This window comes from Dipteris shenzhenensis, chromosome 33, assembly GCF_047967505.1.
Source record: "Dipteris shenzhenensis isolate YYH24624 ecotype China chromosome 33, Dip_SZ_1.0, whole genome shotgun sequence".
Taxonomy (NCBI): domain Eukaryota; kingdom Viridiplantae; phylum Streptophyta; class Polypodiopsida; order Gleicheniales; family Dipteridaceae; genus Dipteris; species Dipteris shenzhenensis.
In genome coordinates, this window is record NC_141628.1 from 17,026,517 (window position 1) to 17,043,723 (window position 17,207).

General features: G+C 40.0%; 1 protein-coding gene across 3 annotated transcripts in view; it reads left to right on the forward strand.

Annotated features, from left to right (window-relative positions):
• Positions 1-4,608, forward strand: part of LOC147879760 (uncharacterized) — a 45,231-nt gene extending 40,623 nt beyond the window's left edge. For 2 of the 3 annotated variants that reach the window (XM_087372140.1, XM_087372142.1), the window contains exons 10-14: positions 162-302; positions 3,176-3,266; positions 3,372-3,482; positions 3,591-3,937; positions 4,075-4,608. In XM_087372140.1, coding sequence (XP_087228266.1) covers positions 162-302; positions 3,176-3,266; positions 3,372-3,482; positions 3,591-3,707 — 460 coding nt within the window. In that variant the 3' untranslated portion in view covers positions 3,708-3,937; positions 4,075-4,608. The remainder of the gene's footprint in view (positions 1-161; positions 303-3,175; positions 3,267-3,371; positions 3,483-3,590; positions 3,938-4,074) is intronic. The other variant, XM_087372141.1, reaches the window with a different exon arrangement.
• The last annotated feature ends 12,599 nt before the right edge of the window (positions 4,609-17,207 follow it).

Sequence of the window (17,207 nt, forward strand, 5' to 3'; positions counted from 1 at the left end):
ACCTTTTTGTGGCTACATGCTTCTCTCTCATTTTTTAAATAAATAAACCTGATATATATGATTCGCTACTGCTCTGCAGTATAGTTTGAAAACATAAACTACAACCAAATGCAATATTTGGGCATTGTCAGAATTCCTCTATGTCCTTACTTTGCATGCAGTGCTCACTGGAGTCTGGCTATTGTTTGCTTTCAAAGAAGAGAGAATTTAAATCATTCCGTGGAACCTGTTATCTTGCATCTGGATTCTATGACTCCTACGTCTGGTCATGCAAGCCAAGACATCTTCAAGGTGCTGAAAAGGTATGGGTAGGCATGCCTTTATGGTTTGGCTACCTTAAGGAAAAACATCTTGCTGCTTGACGTTGACTTTGTGTAAAAATGTTGATGGACTTTATCTCATTTAGGGTTATCAGGGTGTGGATGGATTTGCAGGTAATCAGGTTAGAAAAACTGACATTTTAATACATTTGTATAGAGTTCCTTGGTTTGTTTACCGCAGGGCATTCTTTGGATGTCTCTAAATGCCAATATGCTCAAATGTGTGGCCCCTGGATGATTTAGTTTTGTGTATTTAGATTGCGAAACCTTATGTTGTCTAGACATTGCAAACCTCTTTCCAGAATGGCATAGGTTAGATTTCAAATGGATCATGAAACTGAATGCTCAATAGGCAATCCTGAATCAGCTGGTCGACTCTCGGAAGATGTGCTGTGATCTATTTCAAATTTAGCATCAATGACTTGTGAATTAGTACTCTGGAGCTCTCTTCTTTAATGCTAGCCATTATCATGCCTGAACCTGCCTTTCATTTCAGAGATCTGACAGGAACCCAGCACATATACTTTTGAATAAATAGATGCTATATGCATGGGTGTGTGAGATAGGCGTGTGTGAGAGGCTAGAGCATGTGTGTATAAAATGGTAAAGACCCACCATTGTTCTTGAATGATGTCGGTAGGGATGCCATAGTAGCTTATCCCTGCTATGTGATGGTTTTGACCTTGTGTATGGTCATCAAATTACTGTTATGGTATGAATTTAAAACATACGTGCACACTCATATTTCTGCGTGCTTGCATGTTCATGTGTGGGTGGCCCTTTTTTGAGCAAAAACCTCTAGCGTCCGAGCAAACAAAAATTTCATATTTCTACTTTAAAAAAGGCATATTAGGGTATGTTACTAAAACCATGTTTCTCAGAGAAACTATATTTTTATAGTTAATCACAAAAAATACATTTTCATTTCAAATGAGAATGTCCATTGTGTTGGCTCAAAGATGGAGAACATCTAAGGATGACAAGGATGTTAGGCATGGTGGAAAGGATTTTGAAAAAACCCACGTGTAGAGTGGTTTCTCATAGAAAATCCCCTCATAACTCCATAACTTCTATTGGATAGGGGAGTATACTTGTAGAAAACCTCTCATAACCCCTCTTCATGGGGATTTCTCCAAAGAAACTCATTTGAAGGAAGTTTCATCGTGAAACTACCTTGGACTTTGGAGAAACGATCTCATCACCCCTCTTCATGGGGGGTTTCTTCAAAGAAAGCCATTTGTAGGAAGTCTTTCAGGTAGTACTATCTTGGACAACTTTTTCAAAATGTCGTGGCTTTCACATCCAATGTCCAAATAGTCATTTAGCCAGCACATTTACAAGGTTGTAAGTTATAAATTATATCATTAAGAGTCTTAAATTCTGAATTTAATTTTTAAGAGTATAAAAATAGTCATAATATTTATATTTAGTCTTAGTAGATTTTCAACTTTTAGTGAAATAATCATTAATTCTCATTGATGAAGCCTTTGATGAGAGCCACAAAAAGTGATAAGAAAACTCTGTGGAGAGGAGGTATAACGAGCTATGGTTTGATGGAAGCATGGTATTTAATTATTGGTTCATTCTTTCTTTCTTGGTTTTTCATGCTTTCTAATTGTGCTTACTTAATAGAATAGACAATCTATAAAATTTGTTCTACAAAACACTCACTCCTAAACACTCTAGAAATAGCCCACAAATGGCGTTCTACTAAACACTCCTACAAAGTCCAGAAGGAAAATGAAGAGATAGAACTGATTTCCAAGGTAGTTTCTTTGCTAAGCACTCCTTGAGTGTGTTGCTAATCTTGAATCGCTCATAAAACCTTGCTCATACAATTTTGCTCATAGTAAGTGCCACTCCATTCATGTGGATATGCTGAGAGGTTAATGCTTATTTGATGGCCTCTCGGTACTACTACTATGGAAACATATAGGTCTCACGACATGGGACCATGTGCTTTTGGGGGTGGCTCCGACAATCTTGCTTTGTGTTCAAGTGTGAGAGATTTAAAAGTTGACACATGAGGAACCACTATTTACTGATGGCGATTGGTAATAGAAAGTAAGGGATGTTTTTTTTTTTGGGAGGCTCATCTTTAGTCATCAACAAATGACAGTTGAAGCATATTGAAGATTTCAAATACCCACTTTATGGGAGTTGGGACAGCCATTAATTTTATGTGAGATAGCTTGCAAATTAAGCAAGGGCATGTGCAAGGAGAGACAACCTGGTACAGGGACTCATTTTCCTCTGGTGGTTGGATCTGTGCATTATGAGGTAGTGCCCTTTGGTGGTACAATGCAGCAGTAGCATGTCGAAGCACTTCTGGGATCTTACATTGAAAGCTTTCACACACAAGATATTCATGTGCATTTGGAAACTCACCTGAGGACAGATTCAACGTTACTGGGGCACTCTGGCATATAGTTTCAAGTCACTTTACACTGACATTGGTGGGATTTTTGTGCATTACATGCATCAATGCCTGACTTTTCATGGTGCATTTGGAAATCCTCAGATGACAGATTCAAGGTTACTTGGGAGGGTCACACTCTGACATATAGTGTCAAGTCAGTTTACACTGATGGTGGATTTTTTGTGGATTACATGTATCCATCAATGCCTGAATTTTCAAGCAGGAAAGTTGTCCCTAGGATTCAGCCAATTGGGTGTCCAGGGGGAACAAATTTAGGCGTGTTGGAGTGCAAAAACTTTTAATTGCAGATCGGTGCTTTTATTGGATCTCTCAATGGATTTCTGTATTTTCAAAGGATTTAAAGGAGAAAAATTAGACGTTTGGTTTGATGTCTATTACTGCTTCTGACTAACGTCAATGATTTTGTTTCAACCAGCTATTTGGAGGCGGAGTGGAGATATGAAAATAATGCTGCTCAGGGAACTTTGAAAGTGGTGCCTTCAAGGAGTATTCATAAAAGAATCCAGGTATACAAAAGAGGATGCTTGCTTTTCAAAGGCAAATGACTCATACTTTCTCATTTATCTCAAGGAGATAACGACCTGGTAACTGTGATGTCTTTTGTGAGTCAGGTTCCATTGCAAGATAATGAATGGGACTGTGGGCTATTCATGCTCTATTACATTGAGCGGTTTGTACAGGAAGCACCTGTGTACTGCAGCTCCCGTGATCTTGATGAAATGGCAAGTGCATATGTCAAAGCTTGTAGCTTGACTGTGCATATGCTCTTTAAAATTAAGTTGCATTGTGGCCTGCATCTCTGATTTGCTTTCGTCTTGTCTTTGTTTCAGTTTGGTCGATCTTGGTTTAAACCCAATGAAGCCTCCCAGCTGAGAGACATTATTTTTAAGCTTCTCGAAAGTCTTTTTGATCAGGCATCGCATATGGTTCAAATTAAGACTGCATAAAGTCCATTGGAGACCTACAGTGAAGAATGAAGACCTGGCTAGTTGTGCTAAGCTAAATACTCATGCTGGGTTATGGCTAATTGCTGGAGTTTAAAGCGCCTTTACCTTTATCATAAGCATCAGTATCATTCTTGCAGAATGGAGATTGGAAGCAAGGTTTGAGAAGTGTTGATAGCTCAAGCAGGACAGCACAAAGCATTGAAAGAGGCATTTCAACATACAGCCAAAGGGTTGGATGCCTTATTTTGACTCGCTTAAATTCTATCATCACATTTCAAACCAAACATCATTTGAGGCAGGACTAGGTGTGAGATAGCTCTGAGAAATATACTGAAAAGCGTTTTTTGTTTGCAAATGATTTTAACAGGTGTATGCAATGAGATTTGTATTGTCAAGGGCAAAATGCACAGTCAAACATGAATTGTGGCGAAGTGGCCTGGATGCTGTGCGAATGGATTTGGTGAAAGTTTTAGATTCGGCTGGATTTACTATGAGGCCATCGAGCAATGGGGTTGAACAGATGCAACACTGGAGCTGCCCTTTTTGTTTGTTTCAAGCCCAATAGGCACAATGTTCATTTGCCTTCTGGCAGGGGTAAAGTTCCTCCTCACATATAACATATGAAAAGAGTTTTTGCTGTGCACTCCTCCTTTAACCCAAGGCTGAATTATTTCCCCCCACCTCCTTCCACCCCTTGCCCGCCAGTATTTGTTTCTTTCTGCAGCTTCTCTCTTGTGCATAGCAAGCGCTCGAATGTTAAGCCACAAGTAAACTGAAGTGTTTCTTTTGCTTTCGGTGGGAGTAAAATTGTTCCCCATATGTAATTTATAATGGAGCACTCTTTTGGCAAATATTCTGCCCCACCCACACAGAGGTACATGCACATGCATATATGAAGTATCTAATATAATAAGAGCTGTTTCTCTTTGTGCATATGTTGTTGTGGGATCTATGTGATTTTGCATTGGCGTACATGAGTTGATGACTTTTTTGGCATAGTGAGTGAGCGACGAAAATAACTTATGTTTTAGGGATAAAATGGGATAGAGACCTCAAAAACTTTGTTACTAGGTGGTTAGCCTAAAAAGAAAGACCAAAGTGCAAAAATCCGCTCTTGGAAGTCACCACTATAGCGCTCTACCAATTGATTTTGAGCCTTCTACAAGAGCCATTTGAGCCTATCATTGATTTATTTCCATGTTCAAAATCCAACTCATTAAATGGCCATCAATCCAATTGTTGTAAGTTGTATCCATAGGTTTCTATGGAATTTCCTTGGTGGTTGGTTGCCTGTCATAGCACTAGTTTGGGTCCCCCATTCACTATAGATTGATCAAGGAGACTTGCCAGTGTATCAATGTGCTAATACACTTCTGTAGCCCAAAAATGCCCAAAAGAGATGGATTATTGACTCCTTATCCTTTGTGTAAGAGAAAGTACGGATTTGCCTCTTCTACTTTAGCTAGTGTCTCTTATCTAGAATCCACATGTGAGCTACTTCGCAAAAAAGAAATTTCAAACTTGCAATAACTAGATCCTTCTAGATTGCCATCATCACCATAGATTACCAATTCACATAAAAGCTTAGTTCAAAAACCCTTTCTTGGAAGTCACTACTACATGCGTTTGGTGCATTCATGGATTCGTTGGACTATGAGCAACTAGACCCACCATGATGGGTTCTAAACTGCTCTCCCTCTATTGCAGACATCACTCCTACCAATTGATTTTGAGCCTTCTACAAGATCCATTTGAGCTTACAACTCATTTATTTCCCTTTTCAAAATCCATCTCATTAATTGGCCATCAATCCAATTATTGTAAGTCGTATCCATAGGTTTCCCCTTGGTTGTTGGTTGTCTTTTACAGCCCCAGTTTGGGTCCCCCCTTCACTTTATATTTATCAAGGAGACTTGCTAGGTGTATCGGTTCATTAATACACTTCTTCAACCAAAAAATGCTCAAATTGGCTCCTTATCCTTTGTGTAAAAGATAGAGCTTGTAACAAGGAGATCCTTCTAGATCGTCATCATCACCTTAGATTACCATTCATGTGAAAGCTTAGTGTCCCATTGAGAACTTGCTTAGGAGACCCTTATTAGGCATCAAGGCTCCATAGGCAATAGCCACTGAGATTCTGTTCAAGGTTTGGGCCTTGTAAGACTCTCTAATTCCTAACTCTTCATAAGGTGCTACGGATTACATTGGCCACTCTTTGCCGACGGTACTCAAGATTCTGGAGGTAAGGATAGAGTCAATATCTTGCAGATGGAATTTCATCTTGAGATATTCATACATCTTCCAATTACGCGATCATGCATCCCAAAGCTAGCTTTATCGAAAGAGGTCCATACATTATAATTTTCGCCACACTCTTGAGATAAATTCATACTAGAGGTTTACCATCACCATTTTGCATAGGTTTTCAACTAAATTTGGCATCTCCCCTTAGCCTTGTCCTTCCAACCCATAGGAATTGCTCAATACCTCCCTATACGTTAGTAACAACCCTCTACCAAGGTGCAAGCCTTTAATCTCAATGAGAAAGATTTATTTTTTTCAACCATATCATGTAACACCCTTCCAACACTCGACTCATTGTCCCTGACTTGTGTTTAGGAACCACTTGAGAATTTGAATCCAACTTTATTGGTCATTAAGTCTTTTTGCCATCGAAACATTGAGAATATTCTCAAAGATGCTTCTATTGAAAACAAAACCATATTCTTCTTTCTCGTACTACCTTGTACTATGTGTAAGGCTATTTCTCTTGCTAGTTTTTTGTATGATAGATTGAGCATTGTGATAGGACTCTTGTATACTATTGTCACATGATTTGGAACCTTGGGCAGTAACTTTGTAAACTCAACATATACATAGGTAGGTCTTGTCTCTCAATACTACATTAATCTTTTTTGTGTACTCTCTCTAGAACAAGTATCAAAAGGTCCTGCAAAATTCCACAAATAGCCCACTGGAACTCGGTGAGTTCTCTAGCTTAGATGTACATCACATCAATGTGCACGTAGTTGGGTGTAGAAAGGTAGCACTTGGACAAACACTTCTCTAAATGACCTGCATGCTCACTCATGCTTAGTGCCAAGCACATTCAAATCATTGAAGAACATCTGCATAAATATTCATCAAGGACCTCCTAAACCATTGATTGAAATGTGGCAAGTGTTCCTTGTGCAAAAGATCTTACTCAAGTTGGTGTCATGGACATTGAAGCCTTTGTCTACAATTGTCTGTGATTTGAAGACCATAGGTGAAGTTGAGAGGTCAAGTGGGAATCCACAACATTGGAGGGACCCCGCTACTTCATTGGTTCTGTGAAGATTATAAGATGACTCCACCTAGCCCATTCCCATCTACGGTTTTGTAAATACAACTATCAACATACTTTGCAATAATCTTCATCATTGTCCCCAAGTTATTCAAAGAGAAAGTTTTGTAGTGCTAGAATTTGGAATAAGATGGCCTTATCATTTTTTGGCTTTGAGGTAAAACAAAAAAAATAGATATTGTTCTCTTAGATGGAAAAATGCCAAGGTTGAGGGGTTAACCCTATATATAAAATTTTCTCAATGGTCTAAAAACCAAGGTATTTTTTCTCTTGGAGGGGAAAAATGAACAAATATGGAGAGGGCGAGGAGAAGAGGGGAGATGAGGAGAGAGGGCACAGTTAAAGACCACACCACAGATTACTAATTGTACACTGGTATTAGTTGAAAACAATGAATGTATACAAACCCCTTTATGGTTAGGGTTAGGGTAGCCATTAAGCACTCTTTTGTGTTAGTCCTATGCACATATAATCATATGATGTTGAGATGAATCCTCAACACATTCCCTCAAGATCAACATCATGAAGTAGGTCCTCCCTCAAGATGATGGTTATGGGGAATGGAAGAAGGATTGAACATTACATTCCATCACATCCCTTTAATGGGAATGTTCTTCCTCTACGTCAAACCAAGAGCTTTTCGGTGTTCTTAAAAAAACTATTTCCCGAGTGGTTTGGTAATTATGTTGTCAGGATGTTACAATGCTATGTCACCAAGTAACACTCTATCTTTGATGTTCTCTCTGACATCAAAGTGCTTTGTCCTAGAGTGGTATACTAGATTGTTTGCTAATGCTTGAGCTGATTGATTATCATAGTATATTGTTGTTGGCTTTGACTCATCTCATCAAAGTAATTTGCTTTTGACAAAAGTATTTTGAGCCATATAGCCTCACATGCACATGTTGTGAGTGCCCTATATTCTGCTTAGTTGAAGACAGAAATAGTTTCTGGCTAATATCAGAACCATGATATAGCACCTTGATCAAAGAAAAATGCATATCAGACTATCCACACATTTTTACTGGCTCATAAAGGTGCTATCTGAGTCTCTCTAGAACTCAATTCCAAGAAAATAGTGCATAAGTCCAAGATCTTTCATGTCAAACTCTGTTATATAAGTCTTGTTTCAACTTCTTAATGAAGTTCTCATTGCTTCCTGTCACAATCATATCATCTACATATACAAAAGTGCAATAGTAATATCTTCCCCTTGAGATTTGTAGTAGAGAGTATGATCTGCATTGGAATTCATGTATCCTAGATTAGCAAATGCTTGGCGATTTTGCTGTACCAACTTTTGGGTGCTTGCATTAGGCCGTACATACTTTTCTTGAGATGGCAAACCTAATGCTCTTTCCCCGGCTCAACATACCCTGCTAGTTGCTACATGTAGACTTCCTCGTCTAGGTAACCATTGAGAAAAGCATTTTTGACATCTAGTTGATACACATTCCATTTGCTGAGGATCGCTAGTGATATAAAAAATCTTAGGGAATCCATCTTTGTTGCTGCTGGAGCATATGTCTCCAATTTTTTTGCAATTTCCTTCTTTCTTGGTGGAATGTCACATAAATCCCTAGTGTTCTTTGTATATAAATATTCCATCTCTTCATTCATAACAGTTTGCCATTTTGGCTTGTCAACTACATCCTCAAGGTACACTGGATCTTCTATAGCCATGATGCTAGTAGTCATAAGCGAATAATTAGTGGTTTCAATCTGAATTGCTTTTCCTTTTTGAGCTTATGTCAATCTGGCTGTGGTCTACTTTTTCCCATAAACCGTCTGAGTTGTTGCTCTTCTCATGGATTCTCTAGCAATTCTTGCAGCAATTCTTGCTCAACCTTCTCTGTAGGTGATTGTGTAATCAGTGTGCCTATCTCGTGTGTATTTGATGTTTTTCAGTTTGATTCTTTACACAATCCGCCCCAGATGAGTGGCTTACTCTTTCTTATCTAGAGTACTAGAGATCTTTAATTAAAGCATAAGGAGCCAAATTTGGAGATCTTCCTTATCTAGAGTATCAGAGATCTTCAATTAAACCATTAGAAGCCAAAATTATCCCTTTCCTCGACTAAGGTAAGGGATGGTTTTTATATAATAAAAAATTATATCTCTAGAGATTATGACCTTTCGGTTGATGGGATCATACAACTTGTATGCTTTGCTCTCTTCACTGTAGCCAACCATGATGGTGTTAGAAAAGACCCAACAGAGCGTACACGCAGCGAAAGACTTATAGTAATGCCCAGGAGCTCACATAGTGTGCGGTGTGGGTGTGGAATCACAAACTTCTTTACTTGTGTGCATACAATAGGTGTGCAGACTCATCAATAGACAATGAACCAACCAGATAGAGAAACCACCAAAATATATATTTCCGTCCACAACTATGGACACAATACAAAAGAGACAGATTCAGAGTCCCACCAATGGTGTGGTCCTCTGATCTTACCACAAGGTACTTCTCCTATCTGCTGGCTATCTCTAGACTCGAGTCCGTGTGCTCCACCTCGAGCGTAAGTAGAATTTCCATCTAGAATGATCCTCTCCACCTTGCTGTCTGGAAACCAGCCTAGGTGGGCAGCCTCCTGCAAGCTAGGTGTGCAGCATAAGGTACTTCTTTCTCCTCCTGACTATAGGCCCAAAGGTAGCCCTGCTGCTGCTCCTTCTGCTGGTGGATTGGCCTACTCCAAAAAACTGACCAGCAGCATCATTCTGGCCGACCCAAGCAGGCCGACCAGTCTGCTGGAAAACCGCCCTTAAAGGGCTCTCATTACAAGGGCCCTTGGCCCACAACACTAGGGCTTTGGCCCTCCTTTCAAGGGCAGATGCCCTACTATATATTCAAGGTCCAGGCCCCCCAAAACTTACTGCAAACAGTGTGCCTCCATGTCCTAGATCCATCGCAATCTATCCCAGACTGTCTTGCCTCTGCTCCAGGCTTGTTTCAGCTCTAGGGCTCCGTACGTGTCCCTGAAACCAGCCGTACAGCAGGCGTCTGTAATCCGTACAGATCTGCCATGCTTCCGCACTATCCTGGCCCTCTGTCCTGCCCATAACAGCTCTAGATGTGCTACCCACATGATAGCCATGATGCTGTCTATGTGGCAGCCCCTTTCTCTCTTTTTCTGTTGGATACTGCCCTAGGTCTCCCTCCCCCATGCTCTCCTCATATGGGGGCTTACAGATGGGGAGGTGACCTTTCCAACAGATGCATTTATGTAACTTGACATCCAACTTTCTGCGATGATTGTTATGTATGTGGGAATATGCTATGTAACCAAATATGTGGAGTTTTCCAATATATGCCTTGTATCCAGTGAATGCCTCATATGGTGTCATACCTTGAATCGGTTCGATTGTAAGCCAATTAAGCAAGTAGTTTTTGCAGTGTGAAGTGCCTGTGTCCAATACTAATTCAGAAGATGCTCCTTATTGAGCATTGCTTTAGCACTGTTTGCTAAATTCTCATTCTTCCTTTAATTATTGCATTCTGCTGAGGAGTATTTGCATATGTGAATTACCTTTGAATGCCATTACTTCTGCAAGTGTTCATGAATGCTGAAGACATGTATCCACCTCCTCTGTTTAATCTTATGACTTTGATTTTTCTACCTATCTGATTTTCTACCATGGCTTTGAATTCTTGAAATCTGAAAAAGACTTCAGATTTCTCTTTGAGAAAATAGACCCAATGATATCTGCTGCAATAGTTGATGAAAGTCAAATAGTAATGTGAGCCCTTTGTGCTACGGGTCTATGAATAACTCCATACATCTGTATGTATCAAATCAATAATACCTCTTGCTTGAGAGGTGCTTCTCCCAAAATTGGTTCTCTTTTGTTTACAAAAGCAACATGCTTTGCAAACATTTTCTAAACACTGTAGTTTTGGAATGCCAAGCGTCATATTTTGGTTTCTCAATTGCATCAAGCTTTTGAAATTGACATGTTCATCTCTTGTGCCATATTGCATAAAGTGGCATCAGTTTCCATTAAGCTGACACGGCATGCAAGTCTGGTACTGAAGCTAGCATCCTGAACAAGAGTCCTACCTTGACTACTTTTCCTACTAGCTGATATCCTATGGATTTGTCTCAGATTTTGTAATCATCTCCATTAAAAATGACTCAATGGTTGTGTTCTGTCATTTGTCCAACTGACAAGAGGTCCTTGTTGAGATGCTTTGGAACATAGAGTGCATCTTTACCAATCCTTCCGTATAGTAAAATTATTCATATGGACAAGGCAATTCCTGATGCTTTGTCATGTGAGATGATGTACCAAGGATATTGATCAGTATGGTTAACTTGATAATTGCAATCCCTTTTTGAATCACAGCCAATGTCAAGATACACTATTTTAGTCTTTTGCATATCCTCGCTTGCAAGATACATTGTTTGAGGTTCATTGACATAATGACTGCGACTTGGATGTCCACCACCATGATGATTTCTCTTCCATGGAAGTTCCATCTATTGCTGCTAGGTTGAACTTCTTGGTCATACTATTTCTTGCGGCAATCTCTTGTATAATGTTCAAAATTATGATAGCAGCTGTACTGAATGTTTGACATGTTGGTGGGTGCATTCCCTCTTCCTTGAAATCTCCCTCCATTGGAATGATTTTCTCTTGGATGCTAATGCTGATGCTACTGTTGATGCTGATGTCCACTTCTTTGAGATGATCTACCTTTGACTCTACCTCTATCTCTACCTTTGTCTGAGGCTATGAATGATTGATCATCGGAATGACCTTTCCATGCTTGAATGGCACGAGGAGTCCATTTTTCAGTAACATTGATTGAAATGCTTCCAATGTTGGAATTTTGCCTTTGGTTGGAAATACTCTAGACTAGATTCTTGTATCCCTCTCCTACTCCATTCAGGATGACTTGAATCATCTATGCAAGATTCATAGTCTCTCTTGCTACTACTACAAGTTGGTTGTTATAATCCTTGATCCTGAGTACATAAGCATGACCAGTTTAATTACTATTTGTGGAAATTTTGGTTGATGTAGTTTCTCACTTCTGTGAGAATTTTGGATGTGTTCTTAGACTCATAAAGAGCTATGAACATATCCCATGCTTCTTTGGATTTCTTGATAGTATTGAGCCGTCCAAGCAAAATATTGTACATTTTGCTTAATCAAATGATATGCATATTTGTCTTTCTTTCCCATCCTACATGTGCTCGGGCAATGGCAGGGTTTAGTGTAGGTATGAACACTGTTGGTGTGGGTGTAGATGATTCTGCTTGTGCTGTGGCAATGGTGCGAGTTGCTGCTGGTTCACTAGAAGGTTTAAGTGTAAACCCATCTACATACTCCCATCTAGGTCTAGGCCATCTATGGTCTATCCTTCTACATACTCTGTCTTGAATTACAAGAATAGTCTCCATGCGTATTTCCATGTGTTGTGGTTGGTGTTGTCTAACTTAGCTGATGCCTTCAAATTGAGGTTGCTAGTGGTAGACATGATGAAAGAAATGCACTCAAAGTGCTTGTGAAAAACACTGTTTAAATGAACTACAATTTGAACTATTGGTGAAGATTAATTGCAATATATCCTAATCTATTACAAGGCTTATGTGGCAAATGATGCCAAGAATAGCCGAGAGGCTTTACAAGTCTCAAATTGTGAAGATAGTGGGAGAGAGGGAAGGAGTCTCACTTGCGGCTTTCTCACATGCACAATGGGGGAATACACACACAGGTGGAGGCTGAAAACAGTTTTCCTCTTCTTAGTTGTGTAAGCCAAAAGAACTCTAGTACAAAGAAAATAGAAGAACCCTATATGTGGGTCTCAAACCAAACTCAACTAACTAAGGTGGCATACTAACTGAGCCACGAACTAGAGTAGATAAGGATAGCTGTCATCCAGCTATTATTCGTGGGCGGTGTACCAACCACATCTCCAGCTCACAAGTCGGTGACAAATGCACAACGGTCACCCTGGCATATCGCGAGTGGAGCTCGATATCTCAACACTCCCCCTCGAGCTCAATCCCAATTCTTGCACACCAAGCAGGTCTTTGAACTTGCACAGTTTCTCTGCGCCCAACGCCTTCGTGAATATGTCAGCGACTTGATCCTCTGTGCTGACATAAACTAGATCAATAAGACCTAGTAAAACCTTCTCCTGCACATAGTGATAATGCATCTCAATGTGCTTTGTCCTAGCATGATAGACTGGGTTATTTGCCAAGTGTATACTGCTCATGTTGTCACAATAAATGACAACTGGCCCATCTGTAGACTGATGCATATCATAAAGTAGCTTATGTAACCAAGCTACCTCACATGCAGCCATTGCTGCACCCCTGTACTCAGCCTCTGTACTCGACAAGGCAACTGTAGGTTGTTTGTTGCTGCTCCAGGTGACTGCAACGCTCCCAAAAGAGAACACATATCCACTGGTAGATCGTTTGTCAGAAGTACTACCAACCCAATCAGCATCAGTGTATCCATGCAACTGTATCTGAACCCCAGCCTCATAAAATAGTCCATACTGCAATGTGGACTTCACATACCTGAGTATGTGTCTAGCCACATCCAAATGCGGTTTCCTTGGAGCCTGCATAAACTGACTTACCAATCCAACAGCATAGCTTAACTCTGGCCTGGTAATAGTCATATAAATCAAACTTCCTACTATGCGTCTGTACATAGTAGGGTCTTCTAGAAGCTCACCTGCATCTGTGCTCAGCTTCACATTTTGCTCCAAAGGAACTGAAATAGGCTTACAGCCTGTCATCCCATATTTGGACAGCATGTCCAATCCATACTGCCTCTGCAAGAGCTATATCCCACTTGGTGATCTAATCACCTCAATGCCCAAGAAATAACGCAGCTCTCCCGAATCCTTCATCTCAAACTTCTGCTTCAATAGCATTTTCACGTGAAGGATATCTTCATCACTATCACCTGTGATGATCAAATCAACATAAATGACAAGCAGCATAATCCCTTTCTCTTTTTTTCTCACATAGAGTGAGAAGTCTGCCTTGGAAATGTGAAAGCCAATAGTGACAAGATATTGTCCTATCTTATCAGACCATGCTCTAGGTGCTTGCTTCAAGCCATACAAGGCTTTCTTCAACCTGCAAACAAACTCAGGATGAATGGCATGAACATAACCTGGTGGCTGCAGCCATAGCAATGACTACTCTTACAGTTGCCATCCTTGCAACTGGACTGAATGTTTCTTCATAATCAATGCCATATGTCTGTGCATACCCCTTGACAACTAATCTTGCCTTGTATCTGTTCACAGAACCATCTGCATTGTGCTTGATCTTATAAACCCACTTACAGCCAATTGCATTCTTGTCTTTAGGCAAAGGCACGAATTCCCATGTAGCATTTGCTTCCAAGGATCCATTTCTTCATCCATGGCTTTCTCCCATTTTTCATTTTCCATGGCTTACTCAAAAGAAGTGGGTTCTGGTTCCTGTATCACTTTGATCATATAGGCATAGTGAATGGCTGTAAATCCATCATATTTCAGCCTATCCACAGGATACCTAACTCTGGTAGACCTGCGCAAAATAGGCTCACTTCCAGGTGCTCTCAGAACATCCTTGGTCTTCCTTACTCCAGGTGTAACAACAGAAGGAATACCCAACTCATCATCAATGCTCTGTTCTGAGCCACTGGATTCACCATCCACATAAGAGTGACCTGCATTCACATCAAACATGGGCTGATCTACCTTCTCTTTTCCTTTTCGTGATACCTGCGTACCACTATCTGCATTACTTTGAGGATATTCTCCTGATCTCAATCTACCTGTCCATGGTGAAGTATGTGAACCACTGCTAGAGGACACTGTAGGTCCACTGATATTTTGTGATTGCTGCTATGAATTCTGTGCAGCATTACCATTTTGTGCATCTACATCAATCATCACATTTACTGGTTTATACCAGCTGCTCATCTCATCAAAAACATCTCTGCTCACTGTAAACTTACGAGTAGAAGGGTTATAGCATGTATACCCTTTCTGCTGCAGAGAATAACCAATCATTAAGAAAAAAGGGAGCTCATTTTGGGGCCTTTTAGAAGAAAGAGAAAATAGGCTCTCAACCAATTAGGAGTGGGCCAACGTAATGTTGAAAATTCAACAAAAGAAGATGAAAATAAGAAAAAGAAATAGTACTATATGTTCGTAGAAGCATGTCACATTAATGAGGTGATCTAATTTGAATCTTTCAAAAATTTATTTTATGTGCAGAATTTGGTGATTCTGACACCGCAGACGCGTCCGGAACGGCCCAAAATCCCAAGAACGGCACTGGAAACGCTAGAATCGGACATATGGAAGGCCCGGAAATGGCCAAAAAAGGCCGAAAAATGCGATTTGCAGAAAAACGCGATTTGGTACTTTTGAGGGGTTTTGGGCCGTTCTGGACGCGTCTGCGGTGTCAGAATCACCAAATTCTGCACAGAAAAGTGTTGCTCTTATATGAACATTGAATATAAAGCATGTGAAAGAATATATTTATTCCTTTTCACACTGACATTTCTCATGCAAGTATCCATATTTTCTTGCTTTTGTAGAGAGAGAAAAGAGAAAATAGTGAATTTCTTACAGGGCCCCAAAATGAGCTCCCTTTTTTCCTAATGAAAGACGCACTTCTCAGCTTTTGGATCCAACTTGGACCTCAACTCATCTGGCACATGAACATAGGTAATGCAACAAAAAATTTTCAAATGAGAAATGTCTGGTTTCCTACCAGTATACATCTCCTCTGGCGTCATGCCATGTATTGCTGCAGTGGGAGCTCTGTTCATTATGTAAACTGCTGTAGCAACTGCTTCAGCCCAATAATAATCTGGTAGATCTTTCTCATTTAGCATGGCCCGAGATACCTCTCCAATATGCCTGTTTTTCCTTTCTGCAAGTCCATTTTGCTATGGGGTATGACTGCATGAATATTGCTGCTTTATGCCATGCTCCTGTAGGAACCTTGCAAACTCATTTGAGAGGTACTCTCCCCCTCCATCTAACCTTAGGCATTTTATTTACAGGCCTGTTTCTTTTTCAACCATAGCTTTAAAAGCTTTGAAGTGCCCAAACACTTCACTTTTCTTTTTCATAAAATACACCCACACTTTTCTACTGAAGTCATCAATAAAAGTGACAAAATAGTGACAGCCTCCAATAGATGCAGCTTTAGTAGTCCACACATCAGAGTGGATTAATTTCAATGGCTTTTTACTCTCTTGAACATGCCTAGGAAATGGTTTCCTTGCATATAAAACAAAGTTAACAAATATCATTTATTTCAAGATGGTTTTCAGAACAATGTCACAAAACTGAGGATTCAACAATACTTACATCTTGGAAAGCTTTTGCTTGCTGTGCACAGGAATTTGTCCCAAAACTGGAGACTGGAGAGGCTACTGGTACTGTAGCAGGAACATCCACGGATGTATGTTCGTGTTGAACTACCCGTGGTCCCATTACTGCATCTACTGCTCTGTGTGCCATAGCACTTCCAGTACCAAAAGCCATTCCTGGAACCAGGAAGACATTTTAAAATAGATGATGATTCGTACATATGGACGCAGAGATGCATTTTAAATCATCTCTATGTATGCTCCAGATCTCTCTTTTTATGTCAAGGTACTCAGCCTGGATAGTCCTCCAAAATGAATGAAATAAACTATTATGTTTTGTGTGTTTTGTAAACACCTCTGGTCACCTTATGATGTAGGCCATGTGTATGTTTTGCTCCATGGTACCTCCTGCAGACATTGTGTGCATGTACATGCAGGGGAGATAACCTTTCGAAGGTCTTTTTGTATCCCTTTTTGTTTACCTTACACCCATGGGAACGCTTGCTAGCATGAGAACCTAGCCATAGATTTATCCTTGACCACCATGAGATGGCATAAGAAACTATGAGACCTATCAACAACTTGCACCCCATGAATTCAATGCAACTGCAAAATAAATGCAAAGGCGTTTTGCAATTAAAAGAAAGTACTATGAGGACATAAATAAATGGAGTTGCACTTCCTCTGAGCAAAATAGTATGAGCAAGTTTTTATGAGTGATTCAAGCACCACCATTTTTCTGCTCTTCAAAAATTAGAAGAGCAAACAACTCCTCAAAATTTTTCTAGGGTAGCAGACATTTG